Raw genomic sequence first — 16,798 nt, forward strand, 5'->3', positions numbered from 1 at the left:
ATACATGGATGATGATCTGGTCGGCAGGTCATTGCTGATTCCCGAGGGCCCTCTCACACTAACAGGACAGGTTTTCAGCCGATGAAAGGTCGGTTGGCCGAGCTGATCATAGGTGTAGATACGCCTGGATTGTCGCTCTCTCTTAGGCCTCCCCCTCCATGTTTCAACATCCCTCTGCTCACCCTCCTGGTCCACAACTGGAGCCTCACCGTTCTCCTCCACACCATGCTTCTCTTCCATGTTTTCCCCTTCAGGATGCTCTTCAGGTGTAACCGCCATCTCAGCTGTGACTCTGGGCGTTTCACTCCCGGGGTGGAACTCCCTTGCTTTTCGCATTGAGGGGCAGTTTTACTTGTCTCACTGCCGTCCACATATGATAATCCTCCTCACTGGAACTGTCCGTGTCAGTTGAGGACGTGTCATTCTTGGCTATTTGCTGTCTTCTCGTTCTCTGTTTTGTTTTGTTTTTGCTGTTCTTCTCTTTCAGGTTGGTTTCATCCACCTGCTCCTCAACCAGGTATGGGCACGGCAGGAGTAAGTTTCGGTGCAAAACACGTCTTCTTCCCGCTCCTTGCAACGGCTCAACCACGTACACTGGACTCTCTGGGCCTTTCCTTCCCATGACCACATAAATCACATCCTCCCAGTAGCTGCGCAGTTTCCCCGTGCCGCCTCTGGGTGTAAGGTTTCTCACTCGGACATGGTCACCTGATTCTAGGGTAGAGCTCCATGCATGCCGATTATAGTTTTTCTGTCCTCTTCGTGCACTTTTCTTCATATTCTGCCTTGCAATGGTGTAAGCTTCCTGCATGACCTCTCTCCATTTCTCTGCATAGCCAGCCTGGGACCGATTTTCCTCTTCTCCTTTCCTGGGGAACATCAGGTCCACTGGGAGTGTTGGTTCACGGCCAAAGAGAAGAAAGAATGGAGAAAATCCCGTTGCTTCATGCACTGTTGAATTATAGGCATGGACTACTTTGTTAAGGTGCTCTTTCCACCTTGATTTTTGGGACTCTTCCAAGGTGCGCAGCATTCCTAACAGTGTTCTATTGAAGCGTTCTGCGGGGTTAGCTTGCGGATGATATGGAGAAGTGCGGGAGTGACGAATACCACAGTAGTCTTGGAGCTTCCGGAAGAGATTGTTTTCAAATTCTTTTCCCTGGTCGTGGTGTATCTTCGATGGGATTCCAAAACGCGTGATGAAGTCATCGAAAAGCTTTCTGGCTGCTGTCTTCCCCGACTTGTCTCTTGTTGCATATGCTTGTGCATATTTAGTGAAATGATCAACGACGACCAGTATATACTCCTCACCTCCTTTACACTTGTCCACATGCACGTAATCAATGGAGATCATCTCGAATGGTGCAGAAGTTTTTATACTCTGAATGGCTGTTCTGGTTGTTCTGTTTGGTTTTTTTTCTCTTAATGCAGCGACACATTTTGGTTATATAGTGTTCCATCTCCTGCCTCATCTTTGGCCAAAAGAAGCGTTCTCTTGCCAGAGCCACCATTCTATCTGCACCCAAGTGTCCCATTTCAATGTGTAAGTGTTTGTATACTACTGGTTTCAGAGACTCCGGAACAACCAGCTGCTTTCTTGTCGCCGTCTCTCTCCTGAGGATGCTGTCACTGTCTATCTGCAGCCGGGCCCACTCCCTGAGAAGCTGTCGCACGTCTTCACTTTCTGTCAGTTTGTCTTTATGTTTCAGATGCATACTTGTTTTTTTCAAAGTTAACACTCTGTTTATGACTGGATCTGTTTCTTGAGCTGTTCTGATGTCACCTACTGCCAGAGGTTGAATTGGCTCTGAAACGTTGCACCCTTCTGGCAATGCATTGCCATTACAGGTGACCGCTGAGATCCAATTCACTTCCCCTGTTCTGCCCATGTCCAGAGCTTCTTCAATGCATTTGATGGATTCTTGTTGACATTCCTCAGTGCATTCTTGAATAACCTCCTCGATAGACTTTGGTCTGCGTGACAGAAAGTCTGCATCCCTATTTGCTGTTCCAGGCCTGTATTTCAGTGTGAACCTATAATCCGCTAACTCCGCCACCCAGCGGTGTCCAGCTGCATTGAGTTTAGCTGACTTGATGACATAGGTCAGGGGATTATTATCGCTGTATACTGTGAAGTGAGGTGCATGGAAAAGATAGTCACGAAACCGCTCTGTTATTGCCCATTTCAACGCCAGGAATTCCAATTTGCCAGAGTGTAATTTGTAATTCCTCTCTGCTGCTGTCAAGGTCCTTGATCCGTAAGCTATCACTCTGAGAACACCCTCCTGTTGCTGATACAAAACTGCACCGAGACCCTCTTCCGAGGCATCCACATGAAGCACAAATGGTTTTTCTAGATCAGGGTAAGCCATGACTGGAGGGTTTGTCAGCTGATTTACAATTCTGCTCAGTATTTCTTTGTGGAGTGCTGTCCACTGGACTGGATGAGCTGGTGGTAACTGAGCAGATTTGCGACTAACTTCCCTTTTTTTCTGATTTTTTTTCGCCTCCGGCTTGGGCTTTGCTAAGAGTTCATAGAGGGGCTTAGCTATCCTAGAAAAATCTGGTATGTAGGATCGATAATAGGTTAGAAATCCCATTAATTTTCTCACCTCTCGTACAGTGGTTGGCGTCTCGTGTTTCAATGCCAGTACTGCCTCTACTTCTTTGGGATTCATCCTGTATCCTTCTGCAGAGACAACTCGACCCACATAACAAACTTCACTTTTGAAAAAGTCACATTTTCTTGGTCTCAGTTTTATGCCACACTCACGCTGTCGTTTCAGCACCTGTCTCACATTCTCAATGTGTTGACCGAAGCTGGGGCTAAAAACCAATACGTCGTCTAAATATGGGACACACATCTCGTCTCTGAGGTCTCCCAGGCAGAACTCCATGTAGCGTTGGAAGCAGGCCGGGGCGTTGGTCAGCCCGAATGGGATTCTCACCCATTCATACAGTCCCCACGGTGTTATGAATGCGGTGCAAGGTCTGCTCTTCTCACTCATGAAGCCCTGGTGATAGGCCTTTCCCTGGTCCAGCACCGTGAACCAGGAGTTGCCTCCCAGGTTTTCCAGAATCTCTTGAATTCTCGGAATAGGATGTCGATCGGGCAGTGTCTTCCCATTTAGTTGCCTGTAATCTATGCAAAGACGCAGGCTCCCGTCCTTCTTTCTGACACATACTACAGGTGAGGAGTACGAAGAGGAGGACTTCTGGATCCAGCCCCGATGGAGTAAGTCCTGAACATGAGTTTTTACTTCCTGATAGAGGTGCTTAGGGATTGAATTGTATGTTCTTTGAACAGGCACATTGTCTCTCAGCTGTATCTCCATCTCCAAATTTTTAATGCAGCCTGTATCCCAATCATCTTTTGCAAAAACATCACATTCTTCTCTGAGCATTTGCCTAACCTGTTTCCTCTGGTCTTCAGGCAGATGGCTCAGGTCCACAGGTGGATCCCACAGTTCATCTCGTGGCTCTCCCCTCGACTGTGCAGGCGGAGCCACACTGCCTTCTGCTAGTTGAAATGTGTGTTCCTCAGCTGACTTTGTCTGTATTGGGAGAATGGCAACAACACTGTACAACAGGCCAAGTGTGGTACGACTGCCAAGCACAATATCATAATCAGTCGTATTTTCTACAGTCACTTCGATTTTACCGTTATTTGCTGGAGGGGTCTCAATTAGTTGTTCTCTAATGGCAAGACCAGATGGCCAGGGTGTCTCCAGGTTTGGCTCCAACACTGCGTGTGTTGCACTCATCACACACTTGTTTTGCCTGCCACACTGTACTACCATCACTTTGTTCCCTGGGATTGTTACAGGTTGTCTGCCTACTCTGATTAAGATGGGCTGGTTTTTAGGCTCTTGCTTTCTTAGGACAGATAAAACAGATCTTGCTGTTCTGTGACCTACCTCCAGTGCTGTGCTCAGACTCTTGACCATGCGACTCGCTGGAACATCATCTCCCCTTGTGTCATTGGTTAGGGCTAGTTCTTCTATTACATTAAAGCCGATGATCGGGTGTTCCATGTCATCGTTGGCTACCAGGATGGGGACCAAGACGGACTTGTCACTCATCCCAGCTACAGCGTTTTTGGATAAGGTGAATTCAGTTCCCACCCATCCCTGATATGGAATGTCTGTCCCATTGGCCGCTGACAGCTCGAGTGATCCATCTTCAAGCAGCTCAGCCACTGATCTCACTTCAACATCTGGCAGGTGCTTTGTTTTCCAATTGGTTCCCACCACTGATACTTGGGAACCAGTATCCCACAGCACTGTAGTGACAACTCCTCCTAGGGATGCTCGAACTAGATGTCTTTTCCCTACCAGCTTTGCCATTTTTAATTGTTTACTAGTGAGAGGTGTTTGTAGCCCGAAATGGTCTGCTCTTGTGATTTCAACCGGACAATGCCAGATTTCAATTTTATTTGTGTTGGCTGTGATGTTCTTCCGTCTGCATCCTGATGCCCAGTGTTATGTACTGCCGCACTTATAACAGTGGTCACACCTCCCATCAGAATTGGACTGTTGACATTTCTGACACTGTCTGCGAGTTGCAGTCTTCGGCTGTGCACTGTATTTTCGATGCGGCTCTTCACTAACTCTTCTTTGCTGAGGTTGAGGGGTCTGGTGAAGGCTTGCAATGTGAGTGGTGAGATTTTGAATAGCTTCACATATTGCTTTGTTCCCTTGGTCCACCTTTTCCATGAGTGTATCACGTTTGTTTGTTTCGTTACCTTTGCTCTTGTTTACTTTTGGTCCATGTTCACTTTGTTCATTTTCTTCACCAATTACTGCCACTCGAACTGTTTTTGCTTTTGATGTGGTTTGCAGTTTACTCCTTCTTTCCATTTCCAGACTATATGCTGCTGTCATTTTCTCCAGGAGGACTTCATCTGTGACTTCAGGATTTTGCAAGAATGGCTTTATATCTGTTCGAATGGTGTCATCGTGAAGACCAGTCATTAATGTCTGGAGGAAATGGTTTTGGATGAGTTCCGAGCTGTACTTCAAACCAGACTCAACTCTCTCTGAAGCAAAGATGATTTGTTGTCGGAGGTCCATAGTTCGCATCAAAAACTGCATGGGTGTTTCTTTGTGCTCCTGCACTGCACGTGTGAGGGAGTGATACAGCTCTGTAGCATCCTTTTCAATGTAATGAGTCCGTAGTATTTGTCTGAGGGCCTGTAGTGTCAAATCCATCCTACTTTCCAAATAACTCTTCAATTTTGTTCCCGGAGCTATTGCTTGAATAACCGCTTTGACAACTTCTCCCTCATCATACCCTTTCTTTAATGCCTTTTGAATTTGTCTCTCCAAACTTGAGTATGTTAATTTGTCCTTTTGATTTGGTTCTCCAATTTGTCCAGTTATTTTCAACTCTCTCCGATACAGTGGATGGACTAAAGACACACTCTGACTCGCTACAGCGGCTGTTGTATTCAGGGTTGAATCATCTTTTTGCTCTGTTGTAGTATTGGATGCAGTTTCATTCTTGTCCGCAGAGTGGCGCTCTTGAGCTGTGTTTTGATACAGGACGTCATTGTTGTTTTCTAATTTCTCTTTTAATTCGTCAAGTTTATCATTTAGTTCCAGCAAAACAGACAGCCCTTCATCCTCCCTTGAGGTAGTTTCTTCTCCTTCTATATACTGGACGATAAGTCTTCTCAACATGCGAGGTAAACCTTTGTCATGTTCATCCACCGTAATGTCTAGTGTTATGCAGAGATCATTCAACTCCGATGCTTTCAGGGTCAATAGTTTTTTTTCTATCTCTACCACAATACTTTCCCACTCAGACGGCATCTCTTGCAGTTCCGACATGGTAGAATTTACGAGTTCACCTCACCGTTTGTGGTTTTAGACGTCCGGTTGCGTCCGTTAGCAGCTACCAGCGCTAGCTCCTGCTCCGTCCGTGTTGATCGATAGAAAACGAGGACCGGGCGGAAACACCAAATTTATGTTGCACCCTCAAGCAGACATGACTCCGTCTCATCATTCGGCAACTTTATTCTTCCCAGTTCAAGTACTTTTTGTGTAGTTTTCAACACATACACGGACTAGCTGCACACTGCTAACCACTGCCGGAAGAAGACAACAAAAAAACACTGGCGCCCGCTGATGACGTCACCCGAACTCTGCCCGAACATAAAATATAAGCTTAATTAACATGGGAATTAAGGACACATTTTCACTTTTCTTTTTAGCCGTTTCAGTGTAATTTCCCCTATAAAAATGCAAATCAAATAATAATAATAATAATAATAACAATGAACATTTATTCTAGGTAGCAACAAATGCTTTACATAGAACAGAACACCTTTCCCCCAAAGAGACAGTCAAACATACATAACAACACACAGGATGAAAATAAAGACACAATGATGACAATAGCACGTGCACAGCTACAGAGGCTCTAATAAGAAGACAATAGCCAAACACTCAGATATGGCCACTTGCCTAGAAAATAAAATCTTCTCTGGACATGGGTGGTGTCATGGGGACGATGACTTTGGATACTGTAAATCATGCTGTCCTCTGCTCAAAACTCTCAGATTTCAATTTCTCTCATTCTATGGTGAATTGGGTGGAATCTTATCTGTGTGGCCGTACTTAGTGTGTGGCAATTACTTAATGAATGTGGGAAATACTACCATCACTGTTGAACCTATGTTGATTATCAATTATCGCTTTACACAGGATTATGAAAAAAAACTTGATAAGATTGAAAGAATTATTCATAAAGAGTGGGCTTCTTTCAAATTCCCTTAAACAAGTTGATGAACGAATGTAACAGGGTCAATTATGTATGTACTGTATGTAAAATATTTTATTTTATTAGTTCATACCTGACAAGTTGGGCCTCCAAATCAGTATGTGGAACCTTAATTTATGTGTGTATCCCCACGTTCAGTTATTAATGTAGCACTTCTGCCTATGCCATGTTTTCTCGCTCCCTTACCTCTTCAGTTTTGTTAACGATCTCCGTGTGAAAGGTAAGCGGTTTTGCTGTTCGGATAAAAATATCTTTATTAGTTATGTTTCTAAGTTAGTTGGCTGAATTAAACCTGTTCTAAAATGCTTCCGATGTATTGTAACAAATGTTTATGTCATTTGATTTGTATAGGGGCATGTTTATGAAAAAGACTGACTGGAGGATTTTTGTGTGTTCCTGCTGCTGTCAGAAAAAAACACCTTTAAACACAACGCAGAGTCTTGACCAGTTACATGAATGTAAAACTGGATAAATAGGATTATTCTGGCATCATTCTCAAAGATAATTACAGTACAGACTGAAACCAAGTCTTAAATGTAATATCTTCCACAATCAGGCTCAACTTTCCCTCAAACAAAGATGGTAGTGAGCAGCCTCTCAGAGGGCTCACAGGACCAGGGTCAATAGTCAGTCCTGACTCAGCACAAAGATGGAGAAGCAGCTCAACTGACAGGTAACCCTGGTAGAGTCCAACCCTCACTGCACTATTAAACAATGAAACAATAACTTCATGACATGTTTCAACTTTGCTTTCGTCATAAATCTAGATCTAAAACTTATTTTGAGATCATTCTGTTGAGTTTGTGCTTTTTTTATGAGATTTTTTTTTATTGTTTGTGGTATTGTACAACAATTTATTTCCCCTAAACTTGTATTTATTTTCCTATTAATTTGTTCGCATTTTACAATTGTGTTATTATTTTGTTCTCTATTTTCTATTTTGTTTAATATCAAACTCAAACTTTCTCACTTATTTGTGTTTCCACGATGTTGTTCTGTTGTTCTTGTTTTTTAAATTCATTTTAAAGGTTTTTTTCATGGGAAAGCCTGAAAAAACCAAGATCTCAGGTTCTTATGTCCATTAATTTAATGGGTCTATGTTATCATAAGTATTTCACCTAATTTGATCTGATTTATGTGGTTCATTTGATTCACATGAACTCCAACCATTACCCAATTATAAACCTATAAGTCCACTTAACCAGGTCTGTCACATACTGTTTGTTTAGTGAACAGTCAGATTGAAAGTAAAAGTAAAAACAGGTGATTTTTAATATTTCTCTCCTGGGTTTGGTCTTTGTTATTCATACAGCAACAGATGTGTTTGTTTCATTTAGGGAATTAATTCCTCTGAATCATTTAAGTCTGCAGTGTTTATGGAGAGTTTACTGACTTCATGGTCCTGTACTACAAATCTAGATTTCCTCTTATTACGCTAACTTCAGGGATTTAATCAATGTGTCCTGTGCTACGACTCTGGATAACATCTTAGTGGGCTAAATCACCATGGTAACTGAGGCTGAACACATAGCTTGGTCTGGACCAGGTTATGAAGTGAATAAGATCTGAGTAAGTACTAAAGTCCCGCCTCCTGACCAATCAGTTCTCTTATAAAATGAGCTGTCCATTGTTAGAAGATCCTGGTTGGTGCAGATCTGACAGCTGAGTTTAGGAAATAAAGATTATTAATAAATAAATTAATCATTTTATTGACTGATGACATCCTTTATGAAAGATATAGATTTATATCTGATGGACTGATCTACAATCAGCTGATGAAGCCTGTGTGGGACACTGTGTGTATGTGGATGAATTCATTAATTAATTCATTCATTCATTCATTCATTCATTCATTCATACATAAGCTATAGTGAGGCTGACAGCATCATCAGGAACATACTACAGTGAAACAATGTGTTCTCATCCCAGTGTGTGTGTGATAAATAGAGGAGGTCTACCTGAATAGAAACATGTCTGTGATGTAATAAAGTGAAACTGATCATCACATGGATTAATATTGAATAACAGTATCAGCAGCTTCCTGCCTGTGTTCTTTTCTTCCTGTTTTTTCTGCAGCAATAGTGTTGTTTTTGGTCTAAATTATGGATTTTAATTTTTCACATTAAAGAATTATTCCTCAATTGTGACGTAAATTGTTCTACACAGTTTGTCCGTGATTGTGATTGGTCTGACGCTGCAATCTCCCCCTGTCACAGGAGTGCTCACGTAGTCAGGCTGAAATCACCTGTTTTAGGTGAACGTGTTTATATCCTGCTTCATAGTACAGCTGCTCTCTGACACAGAATGTTTGGTTAGGTGAAGCTAGCAGAGATACAGTATCAGGATAGCCATGGTCACTTGTATTGTAATTGTTGTCTCTGCCATTCATAGAGTGTGTTTGGATGTAGAAAAGTGTCACATCATCACAGCGTCAAAACAATTTAACTCCATTTTCTAACCTGTTCAATGTTTATTCATTTATTAATTTAATTATCAATTTATTAAATATTTATTGGTAAATGAGAGCGTTACATGATGATGTATCAAAGCTTTGTCATTTTGGTCAAAATATCAGAAATGTTGCAAAGATTTGCTGAATTTGCATTAATTTTCTAATTATTGGAGGGACTGATTAATGAAGCCACAGTTCTACTGACAGGTGGCCCTGGTACAGCCCAACACTCACTGCAGCAAAGAGAAATCAAATAAAACCTTCTCTAAACTATCAGTGGAACGTGTATATGAGCTTTGTGTAACTATTGCACTAATCTGACTGTAATACTATAGAAACACATGAAGTATTAAACTGTAAAATACAGTCAACATTAATCTATCCATTGTTTGTTAAATTTAGTCTAATACAGTATGTTGTCAGTGGGTCTCATTATGTTCTACATTATATTTCAAAGTGTTCCATAAACAGGTTTGATGGAAGTCTTGGTTTCTCATAAACATGTTGGTGGACTTTGTTCTCATACTGTAAGATAAGATAACGTTTATTAGTCCCACAAGGGGTAAAGTGTTGATGTATCACCAGATGGTATCTGCCACTCCTGTTTATGGTAGTGTTGTTTGTTCAGGATGTAGTTCAGATTCCAGCACAGACTGGTTCATTTAACTTCTGTTCCTGATAAACACACATCATTGTGTTGTTCACTGTGGGAACTTTCCTGAAGCTCAGATCAAGAAAATACAAACGTGTTTTTCTGATCAAACAAATCAGACAAAGAGACGAGTCTTTAAACAACTTTCCTCAACCTTTCTACAGGATGGCCTCCAATTCTCAACGTAAGTTATGACAACAGAAGTTACACATTTCTAATGATGGTTTTAATCCTTTGTTTTTATACAATAGTCAGTTTAACTTTTAGATCAAAGGCAAAAAAAAATGTACAATAAATTTCCAAAATGTTTTTACATTTTAAACAATATTTTAATTGTTATCTTAAATAGTTTTTTCCTAAATTTTACTTGAATTACATTTTTTCCTGTTTGTTTTTGTCTTTTTTAATCCTTGTGTGAAATATTATTAAAAACCTGTAACTACATTGTTGTCCTGAAGGATCAGTTCATAGAATAATAAATAACACCACAGTTAATACATTTAAACTTTTATTTATAGATTTTTGAAAATCAATCAAATTAATAAGTTTCTATGTTGCATTTAGTATATTTATAAGTGTCACTGGTATCAACCTTTTTACATATATTTTTGGTGATGTTGGGCTGTATTGTTTAGTTTATCAATCAGTGTTGTTTACATTTAAAAGTTAATAAAAACAAAAAACTCGTCTCTTATTTTCTATTTTCAGACTTTCCAAGTTTACCTGAACGTAGGATCGTTTTGGTTGGAAAAACTGGATCTGGGAAAAGTAGCCTGGGAAACACTTTGTTTGGTGAGGAAGTGTTTGATCCTGATCACACTTCAGGATCTGTAACAGTTGAGTGTAAATCAGCAACGAAGAAAGTGATGATCAAACAACTGACTCTGATCGACACGCCTGGTTTAGTCAACACAGAGAAGTCTGAGGAGGATCTGAAGTCTGAGATAATCAGGTCTATTGTAGAGTGTTCTCCTGGACCTCATGCTTTTCTCATTGTGCTTAAAGTGGCGACTTACGGTCCACAGGAGGAGGAGGTCATCACTAGAATCATTCAGTACTTCTCTGAAGAAGTGCTGAAATATTCTGTGATCGTCTTCACTCATGGAGACCAGCTCGATGAAGGGACGACCATTCAGCAGTTTGTGGATCAGAATCAGAAGCTGAAGGATCTGGTGAGAAAGTGTGACGACCGCTGTCACGTCTTTGATTCCAGATACTGGAAGAACAACAACCCAGAAGAATACAGGAGCAACTCCTACCAGCTGAAGGAGCTGCTCATCACTGTAGAGAATCTGGTGATCAGCAACAATGGAGTCATCGACGCCAATGAAATGCTGCAGGAAGTAGAGCAGAAAGTAGAGAAGAGACAGTCAGGAAGTGTCTTGTCAAATGAGACGATTAGAAAGAGAGCAAAACATCAAACTACAGGTAAATCAGGAGAAATCCAAGAGGATGTTGACCCTGGGAAGTTGCTGGGAGCTCCTTCTGGCGCTGGTGCTGTTGCTGCTACTGTCACTGATGCTGGTGCTGTTGCTGGTGCTGTCACTGGTGCTGTCACTGGTGCTGTTGCTGGTGCTGTCACTGGTGCTGCTGTTGCCACTGTCACTGGTGCTGCTGTTGCCACTGTCACTGGTGCTGCTGTTGCCACTGTTGCTCCCGTGTTGCTCATTGGCGCTGTCGCTGGCGCTGTTGTTGGCGCTGTTACTGGCGCTGTTACTGGCGCTGTTACTGGCGCTGCCGCCGGCGCCGGTGCTGGCGTCTTCGCCGGCGCCGTGAAAGGCGCCGTCGCTGGCGTCATCGCCGGCGCCGTGAAAGGCGCCGTCGCTGGCGTCATCGCCGGCGTCATCGCCGGCGCCGTCGCCGTCAAAGGCACCGTCAAAGGCGCCGTCGCCGTCGCCGGCGTTGGCGTTAGCGTTGTCACTGGTGGTGTTAGCGCCGTCATCGTTGTCGGCACTGGCGCTGGTGCCAGTAAAAATATGTAATTCATCATTAGTACAGATGAAAACACAATAAAATAAATGATCTATAAGTTGTAGTCTGCTTCCTCCTTTAAAGCCAGGGGTCATGAAGTGATGCAAAAATAATATAATATTACAAATATTGTGAACAACTTGTGTTTAGTGTGGGGAAAAAAATAGAAACCACTTATTATTCAATACCAATTTGTTATAAATTAATACCTAATGCATAATGTAAATAATGTTTAATCATTAATGAAGTGTATCAGATTTATTATAATTCTAAGGGAATGTGATTTTGTTTTGTTGCATCTGTTTCTTCTCACAGATAAACACAAACATTTCACTCCAACTAATGTTATCATGTATTCATTCTTACGGCCACAGATAATGAAACAATCATGTTTTTAAAATGTTTCTGTGAATATATATTATCTAAGATCATTATTTCTACATGTATCTCTGATTTGTGTTTGTAAAGATCAAATTATATTATTATCTTGTGAAGATGTTTGAGGGGAAATTAAAGCAGACGTGAGTGCGTGAGGTTGTGGGTTTTATTTGTATTTGTTAAATCTATGGAAATTAAATCTGTATCAAATCTAACTTTTGTAACTTTGATGTAAAATTACATCCAGTAAATCAACTTTTCTTGTCATTTAAAGATGAGAGAGAATGAAACATGTTTTACTCATCTGTATTTACATGTGTGTGTTCTAAATACTGTAAATAAAATAAGTTGTGATCACTGAGATTTGAGTTTGTTGTTAAAGTTTGTGACAGCAGCAGGTTCCAGTTATAAGTTATTGATTATTACTGAACTCTCATTATCTTATTATCCCAGAACTCACTGAGATGGACAGGTAAGCTGTGTAGGTTGTATCCTGTATCACGTTTATATTAAATATCATTTTTTAATATGACATTATACATTTGGATTTCCATTATTATTGGTTCAGTATCACCAGACCAATATTAGCATCATAATATAATATTAATATATTAATATTAGGTTTTCTGCTGATGATGAAAAACTGATAAACTGTTAATTTCCAACATATTTGTATAGATTTCAGATCAGTGTAAAAATGAGTGAACATTTAGGTTGATATGCATGAAATATGTTTGAAAGCACTTCACTATACAAAGATGATCACTAGATGGCGCTGCTGTGTGACTTAACGCCTCACCAAGGGAAACACATTGTTCAAGCTCAACATATTCTTCCATAATTCATCCAGAAACAAAGAAAAACACTTTCTGCCTCCAGGGCCCTGTTCCAAGTAGCTGACTCAGCTTATCCTAAATGAAAATGAAATGTAGCCTGTTGCCTAATGCTTGTTGAAGAAGACGGTGAGAGAACTAACAGATTATACTGTTTATTTTTTAGTCATTTTCCTTATTAACAGGGTTTTCAAACACCTCCATAATTTGTGCCTTTTTTCCACTAATTATTAAAAACATCCCACAATGTCCTTCTCTATGATTCTCAGGATTAATATGAACATATCAATGATATGTTTGTAATAAACTACATTTAACTAATCACAAAATATTTCTAACATTTGTGTATTATAGAGAGCTGAGTAAGCAGAAATGTAGTTTTATATACCATAATTTATGTACGTGTGTTTAGATATTAATTTAATGAGGAAAGTATTAAAAACTAAACTCTAATTGTATCTCCTCATTCATGAGCTCTGATGGTGATTTATTTAAACATTTATAAGGGTATTTGTGGATGATAATAATAATAATAATAATAATAATAATAATAATAATAATAATAATAATAATAATAATAATAATAATAATAACAATAATAATAATACATTTTATTTATAAAGCACTTTTCAGACCAAGAAAATTCAGCTAAAAATGCTTTACATAGAACAGAACACCTTTCCCCCAAAGAGACAGTCAAACATACATAACAACACACAGGATGAAAATAAAGACACAATGATGACAATAGCACGTGCACAGCTACAGAGGATCTAATAAGAAGACAATAGCCAAACACTCAGAAATGGCCACTTGCCTAGAAAATAAAATCTTCTCTGGACATGGGTGGTGTCATGGGGACGATGACTTTGGATACTGTAAATCATGGTGTCCTCTGCTCAAAACTCTCAGATTTCAATTTCTCTCATTCTATGGTGAATTGGGTGGAATCTTATCTGTGTGGCCGTACTTAGTGTGTGGCAATTAATTAATGAATGTGGGAAATACTACCATCACTGTTGAACCTATGTTGATTATCAATTATCGCTTTACACAGGATTATGAAAAAAAACTTGATAAGATTGAAAGAATTATTCATAAAGAGTGGGCTTCTTTCAAATTCCCTTAAACAAGTTGATGAACGAATGTAACAGGGTCAATTATGTATGTACTGTATGTAAAATATTTTATTTTATTAGTTCATACCTGACAAGTTGGGCCTCCAAATCAGTATGTGGAACCTTAATTTATGTGTGTATCCCCACGTTCAGTTATTAATGTAGCACTTCTGCCTATGCCATGTTTCTCGCTCCCTTACCTCTTCAGTTTTGTTAACGATCTCCGTGTGAAAGGTAAGCGGTTTTGCTGTTCGGATAAAAATATCTTTATTAGTTATGTTTCTAAGTTAGTTGGCTGAATTAAACCTGTTCTAAAATGCTTCCGATGTATTGTAACAAATGTTTATGTCATTTGATTTGTATAGGGGCATGTTTATGAAAAAGACTGACTGGAGGATTTTTGTGTGTTCCTGCTGCTGTCAGAAAAAAACACCTTTAAACACAACGCAGAGTCTTGACCGGTTACATGAATGTAAAACTGGATAAATAGGATTATTCTGGCATCATTCTCAAAGATAATTACAGTACAGACTGAAACCAAGTCTTAAATGTAATATTTTCCACATTCAGGCTCAACTTTTCCCTCAAACAAAGATGGTAGTGAGCAGCCTCTCAGAGGGCTCACAGGACCAGGGTCAATAGTCAGTCCTGACTCAGCACAAAGATGGAGAAGCAGCTCAACTGACAGGTAACCCTGGTAGAGTCCAACCCTCACTGCACTATTAAACAATGAAACAATAACTTCATGACATGTTTCAACTTTGCTTTCGTCATAAATCTAGATCTAAAACTTATTTTGAGATAATTCTGTTGAGTTTGTGCTTTTTTTTATGAGATTTCATTTTTGATTAATTTGTTCGCTATTCATTTGTTCTCTCTCATCTATTTTGTTTTATATCAAACTCAAACTTTCTGACTTATTTGCGTTTCCACGATGTTGTTCTCTTGCTCTTGTTTTTAAATTCTTTTTTTTTTTTTCTCTCTTGTCTGCACATGTTGTTAAAGGTCAACACTACAAGAAGTGCAATCATTATGAGACAGCAACGCATGTTTTGTTATTGCAATGAAATAAATTGATTTATTTTATTTCATAATTGTGACCATCACCAGCCCTCCCTAAAGAAGGGTAAGAAATATTGTATTATAGGGAGGATATAAAAAGGGAGAGCAGTGTTACACCTTGGGGGAGGGGTGTAACAATATATATTTAGCTCTGCAACACAGTGTACTTTTATCCGACGCTAACGGCTATGCTAACGGCAGTTCGGCATGACAAGATCGCTGCTTCCAACTGTGCATCTAAAAAGTGTCCTTTTCGCTTTAGCTGGTGTTGGGCACAGAACCTCCTCACGGACATTTCAGAGGATTTAGAGACTCCTAAAGGTATTGTGGACGATGTTTAGCTTCCGGGTGGATCACCAAGACTATTGGTCCTCCTAATTGTCAATCATGTTTACGAAAGGCCGTCGTACGTGCTCGTGCCCGGTGTGCACCGGGTCCTTTGAAAATGGATTTTCACTTACCAGTGTCGAGTCTGACATAGTGGGAAAAGTGCAAATCTTCTTTTGGTAGGTATGCTTGTATGACCGATGTCCACACCAACTTGTAAACAGAGCTGTGCACAAGGAAGACTGGGCGAGTGCAAGCTCTCCCGCACATGTAGGCGTGTTGCACATGCGCATTTTTTTTCAAAATGTGGAGAGGGTGTTTCTTTTTTAAACATCATCCACAATACCTTTAAGTGTTGCAGAGCTAAAGATATTGCAGAATGTGTAACGCTTCAGTTCCGGGTCACGTACTTTGGCCAATCGGTAATGGAGAAAACGAATAAAGGTGTTTGTTTTCCCCATTTTTTGTTTTCTCTACCGAAGCAAAAGCATTTTGGTTCTGGAAACAAAAATCAAATAATGCAAGAGGGTCGAGCTGCAGAACCTCTATGCCCAGATCCTCCACGTTCAGCTCCGGAAGTGACATCAGGAAATGAAGAAAAAAATACAAAATAACACCGATAGCATAGCCATGTCGGCTAGGCATTTCCGGAAGGTTTATCTGCGTTTTAATACCTTTGTTAACCAAAGGTTTCTCTGCATTTTAATACCTTTGTTAACCGGATTCCTCAGCAGTGTTTCATTGAAAAAACAAAGTATAATGCACCTCATCAACAACATATAAATTGATCAGCATTTCCGTGAATGATTTCGATTGTTTTCGATTTCCTCTTGAGACACAATCGTTTTATTTGTTCTGCAGTCCTATCACAACCTCGAGATTAACAGCGAGCAGCAAACAGCTGCATCTGAAGAGTGTCAAAGAAAGCCTGAGCCTGGGAAAACTGGGCCCAGAACATGACTACAAGAAAAAAAAAAACAGGTCAACTGGCACCACTGAATCCAGAACCTGATCCGGCTTTGGAAGAGCTTAAAGAAATGATTAAGGACATGAAAGATGGTCTATCTACGAAGATAGACTCGATGGAGAAGGCGATGGAGTCCATGAGGAGTGCCCTGGAGAAATCATTGAAAACCGTGGAGAGTGACGTCAAGGTATTGAAAGAAGAAAATGTAAAGAATGTTGAAAAGATAAAAATGCTGAGTGCGAGGGTTGAAGATCT

At 40.2% G+C, this 16,798-nt stretch overlaps 2 protein-coding genes across 2 annotated transcripts in view; both read left to right on the top strand.

Moving 5' to 3' along the window:
- The first annotated feature begins 9,309 nt into the window (after positions 1 to 9,309).
- Positions 9,310 to 16,798, top strand: part of LOC114480781 (GTPase IMAP family member 7-like) — a 32,069-nt gene continuing 24,580 nt past the window's right edge. Inside the window, exons 1-2 of the mRNA XM_028475197.1 lie at positions 9,310 to 9,984; positions 14,744 to 14,757. The gene's annotated coding sequence lies outside the window, so the exon portion shown is untranslated. The remainder of the gene's footprint in view (positions 9,985 to 14,743; positions 14,758 to 16,798) is intronic.
- Positions 9,894 to 11,319, top strand: LOC114480780 (GTPase IMAP family member 7-like). The gene is made up of 3 exons (XM_028475196.1): positions 9,894 to 10,071; positions 10,596 to 11,256; positions 11,316 to 11,319. Exons 1-3 carry the CDS (start codon positions 10,053 to 10,055, stop codon positions 11,317 to 11,319), a joined length of 684 nt encoding a protein of 227 aa, XP_028330997.1. The 5' UTR covers positions 9,894 to 10,052.

Source organism: Gouania willdenowi, chromosome 18 (assembly GCF_900634775.1).
Source record: "Gouania willdenowi chromosome 18, fGouWil2.1, whole genome shotgun sequence".
Taxonomy (NCBI): Eukaryota; Metazoa; Chordata; class Actinopteri; order Blenniiformes; family Gobiesocidae; genus Gouania; species Gouania willdenowi.